The sequence below is a fragment of the Geotrypetes seraphini genome, chromosome 4 (genome assembly GCF_902459505.1).
Source record: "Geotrypetes seraphini chromosome 4, aGeoSer1.1, whole genome shotgun sequence".
Classification (NCBI taxonomy): Eukaryota; Metazoa; Chordata; class Amphibia; order Gymnophiona; family Dermophiidae; genus Geotrypetes; species Geotrypetes seraphini.
The window spans coordinates 235642622-235658770 of record NC_047087.1 but is presented as its reverse complement, the minus strand read 5'-3'; the positions used below and the strand labels follow the sequence as shown (position 1 = coordinate 235658770).

Genomic DNA, 16149 nt, shown 5'->3' with positions numbered 1-16149 from the left:
CGTTTTTAGTGCCGGCCATCGCGGTAATGGCTCCAACGCTCATAGAATTCCTATGCACATTGGAGCTGTTACTGTGACAGCCGGCACTAAAAACGCTAGCGTGGTTTTGTAAAGGAGGGGGTAAATGCGTACATATCTTTGATAGTGCGTAGTGTGCAGGTGTTCATATATATATGGACTGAGTGTGGGCTGGATGCACACTTACATGCATAGATTATAGAACACTTTGGGTTATGCGTTTATCTCTGGAGAGCAGGCACACACAGTTGCACCAGCTCTATGGCTGGCGTAAATGGTCATTGCTAGGCACATACATGCAGATATACCCTGTTAAGCTAGTATCCTATGAAGGAAAGTAGGAACCTATTGGAAATTGTCAGAGTACCCATATATAGGCATAGTTATAGCAGTACCTCCACTCGCTCTTCTAAATACCCTTATAGTATTCACTAATTTTCAATTTTAAGGGATAAATAGATTATGCAATTAAATACAGTAAAATATTTTTTATACTAACCAGTATTAAAGGCAATATAGTAAAGTGAGCTACATACGTTGTATTTATTTGTTTCAATACCTATTGCACAAGAGCATTGATATACAAAACTAATGATGTGCATGACTTGAGATTTTACCTGTCAGGGTGGTGATGCGTCAAAATCGCATGAAACAATCACGGGCAGACAACCGCGCGCAGGACATCAGTGTGCCCGATTTAAACTTAATTTTAAAGTGTTCTGAGGGAGGTGTGGGGGGAACCCCCCCCACTTAAGTTAGTAGTGTTGCCGCTGAGGAGTGTGTGTGAGAGGGGAACCCCTCCATTATAGAGGAAACTGAACTTTTTCCCTAAAAAATAGGGAAAAGGCCTGTTTCCTCCCCCAACAGCAGCGCCAACAGTACTAACTTAACTGCGGTGGTTCCCCCCCAACACCCCCCCTCGGAACACTTTAAAATTAAGGGCTCCTTTTACTAAGCTGTGTTAGGTCATTAACGCGTGGAATAGCGTGCGCTAAAATGCCACACGCGCTAGACGCTAACGCCAGCATTGAGCAGGCGTTAGTTCTAGCCGCATAGCAAGGGTTTTGCGTGCGCTAAAATGCTGCGTGCGCTAAAAACGCTATTGCAGCTTAGTAAAAGGAGCACTAAGTTTAAATCTGGTGCGCTGATGTCCTGCGCATGATTGTCCGCGCGCTTCAGACTATGAACCGTCAGAGTGGCTATGGTAATGCTGACATTTTTTTCCCCTTTACTAACTAGACAGAACTGACTAGATTGCTCAGCACAAAACATGTCTCACTCTACCTTAGATCCAATTAATGTTCTCCAAGGACTCGTCCTTAGGTCCCATGAAACATAACAATGGAATACCCTCTATCTAACCAAACACAGTAAGGCTTCCAAATCCTGGCATGCCCTAAGCAAAACATTATGCCTCTGGGCTCTTCTTTATTATTTCACCCCAGCCATAGACATGAAAGATGTCCTATACATATGCTCCTCACAGTCTTCAATTGGACCTCCAGACCCATAAAACCCACGATCCTATCCCCCTACACACCCCCATACACTTCAGATGAATTTCCCCAAATTAGAAAGCCAGTTTCCTTCCTACTAGTTGTAATACCAAATCCAAAATGGCATTGCTAACATGCACACCTGCATGCTAAGGCAAGAATTAAAAAAAAAAAAGACCAATCAATTCAAGAACACCTAGTATCAGTAGGATATGATTGAACCATAGACACAGTCCAGAAGCAGGGATCTGCAGGAATGCTAAGAAGCTTGGCAATCAGTGATAATCTTGTACAGCTAGGAAGACTCTGGTGAATCAAAGATCTGAGAGCCAACAGAGAGGTCCAGCAGAACACAGAAATAAAGAACCCACCAATAGAACCCTTTAGAAAGGAATTAGAGATCAAACCACCACACCAACAGCTACAAGCAGGACACTTCTTCATTGGTGTTCCACTCTTCCATGACATACCTGTTCTGTGAAATTGTGTCTTAGTCATTTCTGTAGAGATCAGGTAATTGTCAGGGACTTAGCCTCCCTTATGTTTCAGTATCTCCCTCCCTCTTCCTCTATTTCCAGATCGCTGTTTCCCAACAATGGGTGATCCAGAGGAAGGGAGAAATTTATATCCAATAATGCCCAAGATCTATCAGCTCTACAATATCCTAGGAAAATACATGCAAAACACCAGGCTAATGGAGGTTTGGGATATACCCACTACTGCAGGGGTATCAAATGTTAGTCCTCGAGGGCCGCAATCCAGCTGGGTTTTCAGGATTTCCTCAATGAATATGCATGAGATCTATTTGAATGCACTGCTTTTATTGTATGCTAATAGATCTCATGCATATTCATTGGGGAAATCCTGAAAACCCGACTGAATTGCAGCCCTCGAGGACTGACATTTGACACCCCTGCACTACTGATAGAATTGACTTAGTTTGCTAACAGTGTGAATGTTGATATCAGTTAGCTAATGGGTTACTGGAAATACCCTCTGTCACTATGACTGTGTCTATCAAACCTGCAACCAAGCCTTGTCTTTGACTGAGCCCAGGTTTTTGCCACCTAAACTCCAGAATGAACTGGACTTTCTGAGCTTTAAAAAAAAGTTAGACCTTTCTTAAGAGTGTCTGAGGATATCCCTTTCATTTCATATGCTGTAGTATATATTTTAATGTGTTTTTCTGCCTTCGTGAACGTTCTGATCCAATCTTGGAGGGGTGGAATATGAGACATGCTAAATAAATACGTAAATGGTGAGATATAAAGCATTTAACTAATTTTTCTTTTCTGGTGTACAGCATCTGAAAAGAAGAATCTAACAAACAAAAATCCTTCATCTCAGACACCGCAGGGAAAGACCAATCCAATTTTATCCTCTGCAATGAGACTGATGCAAGGCAAACATACAAGGGATGCAGAATATAAAGCAAAGGTAACTTTCCATTAATCTATGCTGTTTGTTTTCATTTTATGAATCATGGTTTTGGGTTTTTTTTTTTTAATTGTAACATTTATCCTTGAATGCTACATACTAGTCATAATAATTCCATTGATCCAACAAAGGAAACAAAAAGTAATTTAAGTGCATAATCCAATGCATGAATCTTAGCTAAGTATACCACATGTCATGCATTGACAAAAGAATCCAAGCAACAATAAACTTATTTCAATGGTTTCACAGTGAAATAGACCCCGAGTCAACCCAATAACTAGACTCCCAGATTCTATTTATTCCATCTGATATTTAGCTATCCACCAGTGTTCAGCGGCAATTGGCTGGCTATCTCCTGCTGAATATCCTATTTGGCAGATTGACCAGTCACCAGCTATGTCGCTTGACATAGCCAGTCACCGCCAATATTCATTGGCTGGCTGGATAAGTTCAGCGGCCAGATAGAACGGCCTGAAAAGCATGTCTATCTTTGGCTGCTGCTCAGCCACCAAAAAAATCCCCAGAAATTCAAAGCCTGTCACCAGATACGGCACCGGCATGCAATTTCCAGTTTTGTCACAAGTCACAGAAGATGGCCGGCAGTCTCCCATGCTCTGAGGGTAGTGCCCCCCATGGTTCACAAATTTGTGCATGCTGCTAAAATGTGCATGCAAATTAATTGGTTAATGAGCTCTTAACCATCAATAATTTGGTGCACAATATTCTATAAGGCAGGGTCTCTAACTCTTATAGGGTGTATCCCAAAAGGAGGCATGGGCGTGTCAGGGGCATTTCAAAAAGTTACATGTGTAGTTATTGAATACTGGGTAAACATGCCTAGCTTATGCTTCAACATTCCCAGCAAGTTTCAGCAAGTGCAAGTTTGGGGCCCAAAGGTAAGCATGGGAATAGTGTTAGTGCCTATTTTTCATAGAATAGCACTTTTAGTGCCCATTTTGTAGCACTATTTATAGAATTGCCCCCTCAGAGGATAAGTGCACTATGCTTCCAGATAGAAAGTACCTGGTTTGGAACTTGGGTTAGCTGGGGCTGGGAATGCTCCAAAGGGGTAATGAGAGTTGTGGTAAGTATGGAGTTTTACTTAAATAACTAATTAGAAGTTTATCATTGGCAATATCTGAATGGAGCTAATCTATGGTTGTCACTAGAGTGAGCCTGCAAAAGATATGTGTATGTGGGGAGGAAAAAGACAGAACAACAGATAAATAAAGATCATAGCATCAGATCCCAGCATCAAAACATTTAAAAAAAGAGCTTGTAGAGAAGGAGGAAGACAGAAGCCTGAATGGAATAGGGGAGAGACAGGAGGGAGCTGATGGAAGGAGGAGGTGGAAGGGGAGTAGTCTGTATGGAAGGGGGAAGAGACAGAGGCAGGAGATTCTAATGGAAAGGGAGTGAGAGTGTGGATAAGCTGGTTGGAAAGGGGGAGAGAGGAGGCAGACACTGTATAGAAGGGGGCAGATTCAAGATGGCAGAAGGGAGAGAAATAAGCATATATTTGGGGGTGAGAGTGAGGTAAATATAAATGGAAGGGGAAAGAAAGAGCATATATAGGGGCAAACACTGTAAAGAAGGGGGAATGAAAGAGGGTACAGTTGGTGAAAGATTGGGAATAAGGGGAAGTAAAATAGGAGAGCCTGGGTGAGGGAAAGAGATGGAAAGCTGCCAGTAGACCGTAAAAACGAGGGAACTTGACTAGATAGTAAGAATGAGTTAAATCTAGATATAGATGTAGAAAAATAAATTGAAGAAAGCCGAGGAGAAGTTATCATAGATAGGGGCAGATTGTGGGCAAATTTTCCACGTGTTTTGACTTAGGTTCACTCATTTAGTCCAAGAAATGGGAGTGTGCCTAAGGTTTCAACATCTACTGGAGCCTAAGATTGCTTAGGCACCACTAGACACGATTCTATAAATAGCAGCTAACAGATGATTTATAATTTCACTCAACAGCACCTACAAATTAGGCACTATTTATAGAATCAGGGTCAAAATTCCCCCATTGCTCACACCTTCTCAGCATCTGAGGCTGGATACACTAAACCTAGAAAAAAACCCCACAGGATTTCTATGCAATGGCTGATACAACAATTCACAGCTTTTATTACAAATAGAAATATTCCTCATTTGATACACATTTTCTGCTGGTCTTCTTCAAACAGATCCAATCCCAGGTCCCAATTTCACAGCTCAATCAGTCTAGAATCAGTATTGCATTCTTTCCCCCCCAAATGTCAAAGCAAAATATAATTTAGTGATTAATTTGCTCTTAATTCCTGGAGTAGTCAAGATCTATTCATTGTTATTCGTAACAAAGATGGAACCAAATGGACCCTGTCCCTCCTGTAGGCACTTTATGCAATTAAAAATAAATAAAATTTGTGTTATAGGGATGATATGTAGAGCCTAAAGTTCTGTAAAGGATTCAAACTGAGACCCCTTTCATATCTGCCCCAAAATCTAAGGCCCTTCTGTGCCCAATGAACCAAATCTTCAGATAAAATAACCAGTGACAAACTGGCATTCTTTATAAAAGAGTTAAGTGGGGTACAAAGCTCCGTTGGGTACTCTAATCTCCCTCAGAACTTCTCTCCATATCGTAAGTGTATGGGTAAGACTTGGACTAGTTCAACTGCCAATAGACAGTGTATCTGGTCCATAGTGTAACAAAGCTGCCAACTTGTGGCCTCCAACTTGAGCCTTCTCTAAGTAAGTCCACATCGTTCCATATCAAGACCTTTACAAGCCTACTAAACTGGATAACAGGTGATATGTATAGAACTCAAGCATTTCTAAACCACCACAGTCAGTTGGGAGTTACAGCCTAGTCATCTTGGTCTTAAGGACTTTCTTTTGCCAAAAACTGTGGAAAAAAAAAAAAGATCTGAGAACTGTGCATGGCAAATGGCGAGACAAATAAACCAATTGTTGTAATATCACCATTTTCACAAAATTCACCCTCCTAGTAAGACATATGTGAGCAGAACAACCTCCCAATCTTCCATTATTCCAACAAATAAAATAAATTCAGCAAAGAAAACAGGAGGAGGAGGGGAGTGTGGCCTAGTGGTTAGAGCTTCTACCTTAACACCCTGAGGTTGCAAGTTTGATCCCAGTTTGCTACTTGTGACTTTGGGTAAGTTACTTAATCCCTCCATTGCCCCAAGTTCCATAGTTAACTTGTGAGCCTGACAGAACAAATAGGGGAAATACCTAAGAGTACCCGATTACTAAATCTGTTTGGGTGAATCTCTTCATAAAAAAGCAGTTAATAAATCACAATAAATTCTGAATGCTTTCTGGTATTAGATACCAACCAAGGAGGCAGTAAAGATCAATAGGTTCTCAAAGAGACTGTAGACTGTCTGATACCCGCAGCACACAACAGTGAGCTCCACAAGGGAGTTAAAGGAATCAATAATTTAGTTTGATTAGGAAGTGCCCTCAGTGTGATAAGGCAGGCGAAAGGAGCAATGCTCCTGCGCTCGAATCATGAGACAGGGACAACCAGTCCCTGCCCCCACACCATCATAGGGCTCTTCCAGGTGTGTGTGTGAAATAAATCAATCAATAAGTGCAAAAAGTGCAAAAATAAGGCACAAAGCAACACACGCGAGTACAGACAGGCAACAGTCTCTGAGAGAACCCCCCCCAAAAAAATCAAGAATCACAAAAGGCCGACTTAGCTGGAATGAAATGGCAAACGAGCTTCCCAAAAGTAAAGAAGATCGCCAAAGAGTGGGTCAACCAGGCATGGTTTCGGGAAAACTCCCTTCCTCAGGAACCAGAATGAACTCCTCTGAAGACCGTCGGGCCGGCTGGGGGAGGGTGGTATTGGTATTGGATAGCATTAAACTATTATGCGGTTTTTGCTAGCAATTTGCCAGCTGATATTGTACCTATTTTATATCACCAACTTTACTGGACTTAAAAACATATTCTATTTGTGATTTGAGATAGTTATTACAGTAGTTTCTTATTTACTAAAAATATGCCTTTTTTTTCCAATGTCCGAACAGTAGTGTCCTCATATAACTTTGTATATCTTTATTGTCAGCTGACGGAATAGCTTTGCTGCAGTTTAAGAATCATATGTAGATTGTGGTGTCATAGTACACGGCATCTACTATTTGCCCTGGGGTCTGTTTAATTATTTTTTAAAATTAATTTTGATTATTACAGCTGATTACACCTCAGTGAGCAATGTAATTGATATTTGTTAATTTATCCCAAGGAACACTTTGTAGAACAAGCTTTTTGTTGTTGAAGGTTAAAGACTCCGTTATTGGTTTTTCCCTAAATATGCCCACATCATTAGCTCCTCCGCTGAAAAGGTTGCCATCTGGAAAAGGCAGCATAGAGACATTACTCAGGCACAAGTGCATGAAATTGGTGTTTCTGCATCTTCTGTCTCCATTCTGTGAGGAAGAGGGCTGTAATTAAAGAAACTGGGATCACAGGAAACATTACTCATTCAGTGTTATTCGTGATCATGTCAGCGGCTGACAGCTCCACAACTCTTTGATAAATTGTTCCTCCAAGTCAAGCACATAAAAAACTACTATTTCAAAATATCTTGTATCTTCAGTAGAACATTCAGGGTGAGAGCTATCAGATCTGACTTGGGACTACGTTATTCTAGTGCGATACTAAATCATCTTCAAGATGAAAATGGCAGGGAAGATCCACAGAAGTCCTGTTTATAAAAGAAAAGCAATATAGTCTATTCATCATTGGGCCTTGTTTTTGGGATGCAGTGGATGGCTGTCTTGGGATGTTCAGGGTTTGCTAAATATCAGTTGTTAACAGGGTCTGTTTGGAACATGCAACCATAAACACTGGACTACATCCTCCACTCTTAATAGGAGCGAGATCACAACCACTACTTATCATTTCTACAGCACTACTGATATACACAGCACTGTACATAAACATGTAAGAGATGGTCCCTGCTCAACAGAGCTTATAGTCAATTCGAGAACATCAAACAGGACAAGGGAGTTTCATTTATTATGGGAACAATTTAAAAATATGTATTAAGCACTCCGTTTCGTTCACCTTCCAAAGCCAGTCTGAATATATTTGCTTCAGATCAGAATTGGGAATCACTAAAGCAAGGTTTACTGACAGCATGTTGTATGCATGGAACTTGAACTGAAATTTGAACCATGCAAACTTAAGTCTTATTTGTGTGGAAGATTCATAAGAAACGTGAAGTATTTGAAACAACTTTAGAAAAAATATGCTCCTATTTCCCTCAAAAGAAGACAACAGTTAAAAGCTAAGGGCTCCTTTTACAAAGGTGCACTAGCAGTTTTAGCGCGCGCTAAGCGTGCACTAAAATGCTACGTGCGCTAGCCGCTATCACCTCCTCTTGAATCCGGTGCGTGCGCTAAAAATGCTAGCGCACCTTTGTAAAAGGAGCCCTAAGTACCCTTGAAATATGCTAGAAGGGTTGTCAAATTAAAAAATAAAGTTTGGGAGTAAAAATTGATAATGGCTCCAGTGAGGAGGTAGTACTTTAATCCTAGGGCTGTGAAAGCTTTCGAGCTAGGGATTATACATTAGAGGTGGGGAGTTTGAGATATATATTGAGCATGATATATATCTTGGTGAGAGTAATAATTTTTTTAAGACACCTGAAGCTAATTTCTGAAGGTTTGTCACAAAGCAGCTAATTTGAACCTCCCCCTTTTTTTTTATTTTTTTTTAGTTTTAGTATGTTTTGGAGACAGGAAAGAAAAAGGATTGTATTTGTAAAGTTTACACTTGTCAGCACTAATACCAATTGCCCAAAGTTCAGTCTTTATCCATTTGCACAAAAAAAACGATCTACAGTGGAGAGTTTCTCGCATTCACTTACCTCATACGTGAATTAGAAATGGGTGAGCATTCAGACCACAAACTTTTAAGCATAGAAGAAACATAGAAACATAGAAGATGACGGCAGAAAAGGGCTACAGCCCATCAAGTCTGCCCACTCTGCTTACCCACCCCCTGTCTATGCTCTAATGACCCAATTTCCTTATCTTGACCCTCGTAGGGATCCCACATGGGTATCCCATTTATTCTTAAAGTCTGGCACGCTGTCTGCCTCGATCACCTGCACCGGAAGCTTGTTCCAATGATCAACCACTCTCTCTGTGAAGAAATACTTTCTGGTGTCGCCATGAAATTTTCCGCCCCTGAGTTTGAAATTGCAATGTCAGTAGAGAGGCAGATTTGTGGGTAGATCTGATTGCCCATGAAGGGGAGGGAGGGGGTTGGAAGAAAAACACATTTTCTTAAAAAGTTGTTTCAGTATTGTTTCAAGGAATGAGGTTAAAGTCTCTGAGCCTAATATTCAAATCAAGTTACGCTTTTGCTGGTGGGTGGTGAACACAGGATAGCTAAGCTCTAGTTTAACTTGCTAAATGTTCAAATTTTGCATTAAAAAGGAACCAGAATTAAGGTGTGGTGAAGATAATGTTGGCTCGTTTCCTTCTAATATGTAAACACAGTGGTCAGCATGGATTTAAATACTACCTGTTACATTTATGTTCAAAAGGTTTTTATTGAGGACATCACACAAACAGCAATCAACAAAGTAATACAAAGATGAACACTTGTCCCACAATGTACATTTTCTCCCCCAATCCCCCCTCCCAACAACAATAAACGTATCAACAGAACCGCAACTCCATCAGAAATCAAACCCCTCAAGAAACCCCACTCCCTCAAAAATAGAGAAAGCACCCGAGTATAAGAAGAAATGATACCCAACCCTCACAGCCACCTACAGTATATGGGAGACCACAATTGTAATTCCCCAAAAGGCAACAACGCTGTGAACTGGAGCATTATGGCTGGTACATTTAAATCAGCACCTGAATGTTCAGCAACGCCTAATATCTGGATATCAGTGCTCAATATGCAATACCTGAATTTAAAACAGCTATTCTGCTGTCCCATCTTACCCAAACAGTTATCTAATGTGGTTACTGATGCTGGATATTAGTGACACTGTGCGAACTTACTTCTCCACGGTATCTCTACCTTCCTACTGCCTTGGGGCAGTGAGAGAAATTTCCTGGGGCAGAGAGTAGTGGTCTCATGGCTAGATCAATGACAGGAAAGAAAGAGAGGCTAGGATTGATGGAAGCATGGTGTTATAACCAGGTTTTGATTTTCATCTTGTTTTTATAAAGGGAGGCTCATTTCTGATACCAAGCGATAATTTATTCCACGGAAAGGGAGCTGCATAGGAGAAAGCTGAATGGGGGTGACATCCAGGCAAAGTTCATTACCTAAGGGAAAGTGTAGCAGAGCTGGCTGTGAAGAACATAGCAACCTTACTGGGTACTTATAAGGTATCAAAAGTTTGGCTAAGTACTCAGGAGCCATAGGCAGTAGCCCTTTATAGACCAAAGTGAGAAGCTTGAATTTGATTCTTACAGGAATAGGCAAAATAAACATACATCTCTGCTGTTAGCCATTGCATTTTTGACTAGTTGGATCAAACATCTCTGAGTAAGGCCTTCCGATGATCTAAAGTAAACTTATCAGGTTGCACAGGATCAAAGAAAATATATTGTGTACTAGAAAAAGACAAACACAAGGAAGTGTTAAAATCAGAGGTAATACCTAGCCATAGCTTGAAGTTTCAAATCCAAAAAAAGAGGTTTTGTGCAGTTGGTTAGCCCTTGCAACATAACGAGAAATCTGGGTCCTAGTTTTTAAAAAAATACTAGACAAACAATTATAAATCATTTTTATAGGTTTCTTAGGGTAAACACCTACTGTAACAGAATATATACATCTTTTTTTTCAGCCAGTGTCACTGATACTCAAACACAGAGTAAAGGCATGCTTGAGTGAGTGTATTTGTGTGTATGTTTTAAAATTAAATATATATGCATAATTTGTAACTAGGGGCTCCTTTTACTAAGCTGCGTTAGGGCTTTAACGCGCGGAATAGCGCGCGGTACATTGCCGCGTACACTAGACCGTAACACCAGCATTGACCTGGCGTTAGTTCTAGAAGCATAGCATGCGATAATTTCCTGCGTGCGCTAGAAATGCTAGCGCACCTTAGTAAAAGGAGCCCTAAGATTCCAAAATATTCTCCAAAATACTTTCCTAAATCAAGTGCACTGTGAAAAAACACGTTCACTTTTTAGGGTTACGCAGCTCAAAAAATGTTTTTGCTTAGTTTCCTGTGTTAATGGAAATTTTTTGTTTTGTTTGAATTTTTTAATTATGAGTTTTCTTTCTTTTTCTTTTTGAAGCAATATCATTATTAGCTCATACTTTATTTGGAGATAATGAGCACTTTTTCTTACAATGTAAGGAAAAACCTGAAATGTCATCGTTTTCCTGTCATTTTAGGGATGTAAAGACACTATGGGCTCCTTTTACGAAGGTACGTTAGGGCCTTAACACGTGGAATAACGCACGCTAAAATGCCGCGTGCGCTAGCTGCTACTGCCTCCTCTTGAGCAAGCGGTAGTTTTTCAGCTTGCGCGCGCTAATCCGGTGCGTACGCTAAAAACACTAGCACACCTTCGTAAAAGGAGCCCTATATGTCATGTCCCATAACATATCCCATAACATTTAGTATTTTTAGTTTACTGAAAATCTGCTTATTCAGATTATCAGTCTACTCATAAAACCATGCTTCAGATAGAGACTGAGATCAAACATGTATATCAGTATAGCTTCCCCTCTGCTAATCCAGTCTTCCTTAGTCTCCGGTAGTAGGTGGTAAGGCTAATTTTGGCTCCCCTCTTAGCACTGTTGGAACTTTGTTTTTTGAACTCCTGGTTCCCCTTTTGTGCCGGATAGAGCTTGGACGGGTCCTGTTTGGGGATCCATCTGACCTCGGGGGTGTTAAACCCAGCGGGTCTCGTGCTGGGTCCTTCCCCCCATCTTCCCATATTTTTTGTAGAGGTGCCTCAGCCAGCAGCCTGGCACCCTGGTTGGTCAGCCCTCCAGCTTTGAGAGCCGTGGAGTCTGTTCTGTCAAAAAAAAAAAAATCCTGAGGTGTGCCGGTCTAAAGGGTTAAATTCCCTTTAAAACTGCCTTTTTACTGTGTTTTCTCAACTAACCGGCACATTTTTTTGCAGCTAGGACTGTTTTCAGCACAATGAGCACTTTTAAAGGGAAAAAGTGCTCATTGTGCTCCATACATGAGGTACTCGCGGCCGGCTTGTGCAAGCGTTGTGCAGGCCGGAGCGGTGGGGAAGCCGTGTCGGCAGTGGATGCCGGCAGCCAGGGCACACCGCCGCATGTACCTTGTGAGTCGGCTTCAAATCATGGGGAAGCCCGGGCTTCCCCCGATGCCCATGCAGAGGGTTCCCCAGCCGCCGACAGTCAGGGAGAAAAGGATTCCCTTGCCACCGGAATGGCTGGGGATTCCCTTTTCGTGTCGGTCGGTTCCTCGGCCTCAGCGTCAGAAAAGTCCCAGGCTTTTCAGATGCAACAGGCTACAGGAACTCCGATTTTGGTGGCTTCAGGTCCAATTTTGGCAGGAACCTCTTCCTTCATTTCAGTTACCTCAGGTGACCTTCCCCCTGTTCTAGAAATACCGGTATGGCAGGGTCCCCTGCTGGGGCAGGGAGTCCCTTGGGGATGCAAGAGGTCTTTTCCCCCTGAGGTTTTGTTAGCAGTTTGTAAATCTTATGTGCTGGCAGCAGGAGGTTCTGTGTTCACTCCAGGGGATTTGTGGGGGGGGGGGGGGGGAGGAGGGAGGGCGGTTTACCCTCTACGTCTTCCCTGGTGCGGCCCCACACAGTGGCGGTTTTGCCCCCCTCTACTCTTCTCTCATCCAAACGCCCAAAGGTCTCTTGGGATAAGGATTTTTACCTATAGGGGCAAGATGTTATTGATGAGGACCTGGACCCTGAGGGTGGTGCAGCCTTGAAGAACCCGGAGGAGCATAAGTTGGAGTACTTCTTTAAACAGAGTTTTGATGTGACAGCTCTGTCGGTCCAGGTGGCGATGTGTGGCGAGCTAGTGGCTTGGGCATGTTTTCGTTGGGTCCAGTATGTACTTGACAGTAAATCTGAGAATTGGAACTTGCTAAAGCAAGAAGTTGCCAAAATTGAATTGGTGCTTCTTATCTCTCGGATGCCATATATGACCTTTTGCTAGCTTCTGTCAAGTCTTTGGCCTTTGGAGTGGCAGCATGCCGTACCTTGTGGCTTCGTGCTTGGTCGGTGGATTCAGTGTCCAAAGCTAAGTTGATGAAGTTCCCTTTAAAAGGATCTTTCTTGTTTGGTGAGGACCTGAACAGGTTGGTTCAGACTCTCACTGATTCCAAAGTGCCTCATTTGCCTGAGGATAGACCTAGGCCACTGGCTCAAGGTGGCACTGCTCATGGGCGTGATTTCTGCTGCTTCCGCTCTAGTAGAGGGGCTGCCTCTTTTCTGTATTCAGTATTGGGAAGGAACTGGCAATTACCCACATAGCTTGCCAGGCCAAAGCAGGACAGCTCAAAAGCACTGAATATCCAGCAGCAACATTGACAACCCTCCTCCCTGGAATGTTCCTCCAACCCCCCAGGCCTTCCTCCTATCCATGGTGGTCCAAGGGGAGGGTGGGGACAGAAGTGTACTGCATTTCCTGCAAGAGGTCGCGGCAGACATTTTCAAGATACTGCTGCTAGGGGCAGGAATGAGTGGCATTCACTTCTGCGCCTACTGCTATCACTGGACCACCATGGAAAGGAGGTAGGTCAGGAGGGAGGCTATTGAGTTGGGAGGAGGTTAGGGAGACAGTCATTGTCACAGACTGAAAGGAAGGGAGCTTGTAGACATAGAATAACTAATATGCAGGTCCCAGCTAAATTCAGTTCCATACCACAGAGAATCAAAAAGCTCAGATTCAATTTAAGCCTCCCCATGAAAATAAAGAGAACATTTTCCAGGACCCTCTCACTCTATTCTTGTCCTCTAAATATCCTCCTGACTTGCAGGGCTGTACAGTTGGTACATCATACACTCGACTGACTTTAAAAAAGACTCTAGCCAATGGAGTTGAATGAACAAAGGGTGCACATGATCAAATCTGGCCTTGCCAAATATCATCTTGGCAGCAGCATTCTGAACCAGCTGCAACTTATAAATCAACTTAGATGAAATACCCACATATAGAGGATAACAATATTGAAGTTGGGAAAGAATGAGCAGCTGGACCAGTACTCTAAAATGGTCAGTATGAAAGTAAGAACAGACCAAGCATAATTGCCTAAGTTTAAAAAATAATAAACTCCATGTTTAAAGAAGAGAGAGTATGATAGAGGGAGATATGATAAGTGGTCTAAAAATACTGAGTGGAGTTGAAAGGGTAGATGTGAATTGCATGTTTACTTGTTCCAAAATACAAGACTAGGGCGCATGCGATGAAGCTACTAAGTAGTAGATTTAAAACAAACTGGAAAAAATATTTCTTCGCTCAATGTGTACGGTAATTAAATGCTGAAATTTGTTGCCAGAGAATGTGGTGAAAGCAGTTAGCAGGGTTTAAAAAAGGTTTGGATAATTTCCTAAAACAAAAGTTCATAAGCCATTATTGAGATGGCTTGGGGAAATCCACTACTTATTCCTAGGATAAGCAGCATAACGTCTGTTTTACTCCTTGGGATCTTGCCAGGTACTTATGACCTGGGTTGGCCATTGTTGGAAACAGGATACTGAACTCGATGGACCTTTGGTCTGTCCCAGTATGACGACTCTTATGTTCTTATTCTAAAGAAAAACCTGTCCTCGTCTCTTCCTTTTATTATACTTGTTTTATATATACTTCTTGCTATGTTATAGAAAATAATTTAATTTAATGTGGTGTCTTATATACCACTAAGGGCTCCTTTTACAAAGCCGTTCTAGCGGTTTTAGCGCATGCACCGGATTAGCACGCACTATAGCGTGTGCTAGCTGAAAATCTACCGCCTGCTCAAAAAGAGGCGGTAGCGGCTAGCGCACGTGGCAATTTAGTGCACGCTATTCCACATGTTAAGGCCTTAGTGCGGCTTTGTAAAAGGAGCCCTAAATCTCCCAAATGATTCAAAGCAGTTTACAAAACAATTAAATTGACTTAAGTAATGGCCAAAAATCTATTCAGGTACTTACTAATACTTATGAGAAATTTAGGAGACACCTAAAAACATATTTGTTCTTGAAGTATTTAGGTAGCTGATTTGCAAAATTATATACAATAACTGATCTTTAAGGTTTTTAGGTACTAGTTTTTAACTTTGTAAGTTTTACTCAATTTGTAGTATTTTTAATTATTGTAAACCGCATAGAACTTTTCGGTCCTGTGGTATATAAACTTTTATTATTATTATTATCTCTGTCCCAATTGGTTGCCTTTAAGATAAGTCCATCTTCATTTGTTAATTAATTTTGTCTTTGCACATGGTTGATTTTATTCAGTTTTCAAGCATTGCTCTTAGTGTCTGGTTTTTCTTTTAAAATTATCTTCACTTTATTGGGACACTTATAATGTAATGTGAAAAGTAGCATGATAATAATAATAATAACTTTATTCTTCTATACCGCCATAGTCGTGAGACTTCTAGGCGGTTCACACCGAAGAGAGCTGGACAGTCAACGAGTTACAATATGTAGAAATCCGGGATACAGTATTTAGAAAACTTACAAAAAAGCACATAGAATCTTACAAAAGGTCCGAGATACAGTATATAGAATCTTACAAAGAGCATATAGAGTCTTACAGAAAGATAGAGAGATACAGCATATAGAATCTTACAAAATGCAGTGAAATATAGCAAGCAGAATCTTAAACAGAATCTTAAAAAGGCAGCAAAATTAATGTTGGGCATATCAGACTTAAAAACTGGAGAGGATATATGTAGTGTTAGGTGTAGATACTTTATTAGGTGGAGATTTTGTCGAATAAGGCAGTTTTTATGGCTTTTCTAAAGTCTTGCTCCATTTATGTAGCTGTCCAACCAGTGTTGTTGTTTGTTAGCTTGGTACATGAAAGTTCTATCCAGGAAGGTTTTGTATCTGCAGCCGGTAATGCTTGGGTATACTGTAGGGTCATGAAATGGTTAACTGTTGTTTAAAATATTGCTCTGGCCTACATAGCTGAAAACAGTGTATAATCTATTGACTGCATCTGCCTAAAATGTATGTCCCTACCTTACCACATTGTAAGCTGAATAGATAAGAGT

The 16149-nt window shown here is 41.4% G+C and overlaps 1 protein-coding gene across 4 annotated transcripts in view; it reads left to right on the top strand.

Annotated features, from left to right (window-relative positions):
- WDFY4 (WDFY family member 4) overlaps positions 1–16149 on the top strand; it is a 613830-nt gene that overhangs the window by 294945 nt on the left and 302736 nt on the right. For all 4 annotated transcript variants that reach the window (XM_033941175.1, XM_033941176.1, XM_033941173.1 and 1 more), the window contains exon 39: positions 2818–2951. In XM_033941175.1, the coding sequence (XP_033797066.1) occupies positions 2818–2951 (134 nt within the window). The remainder of the gene's footprint in view (positions 1–2817; positions 2952–16149) is intronic.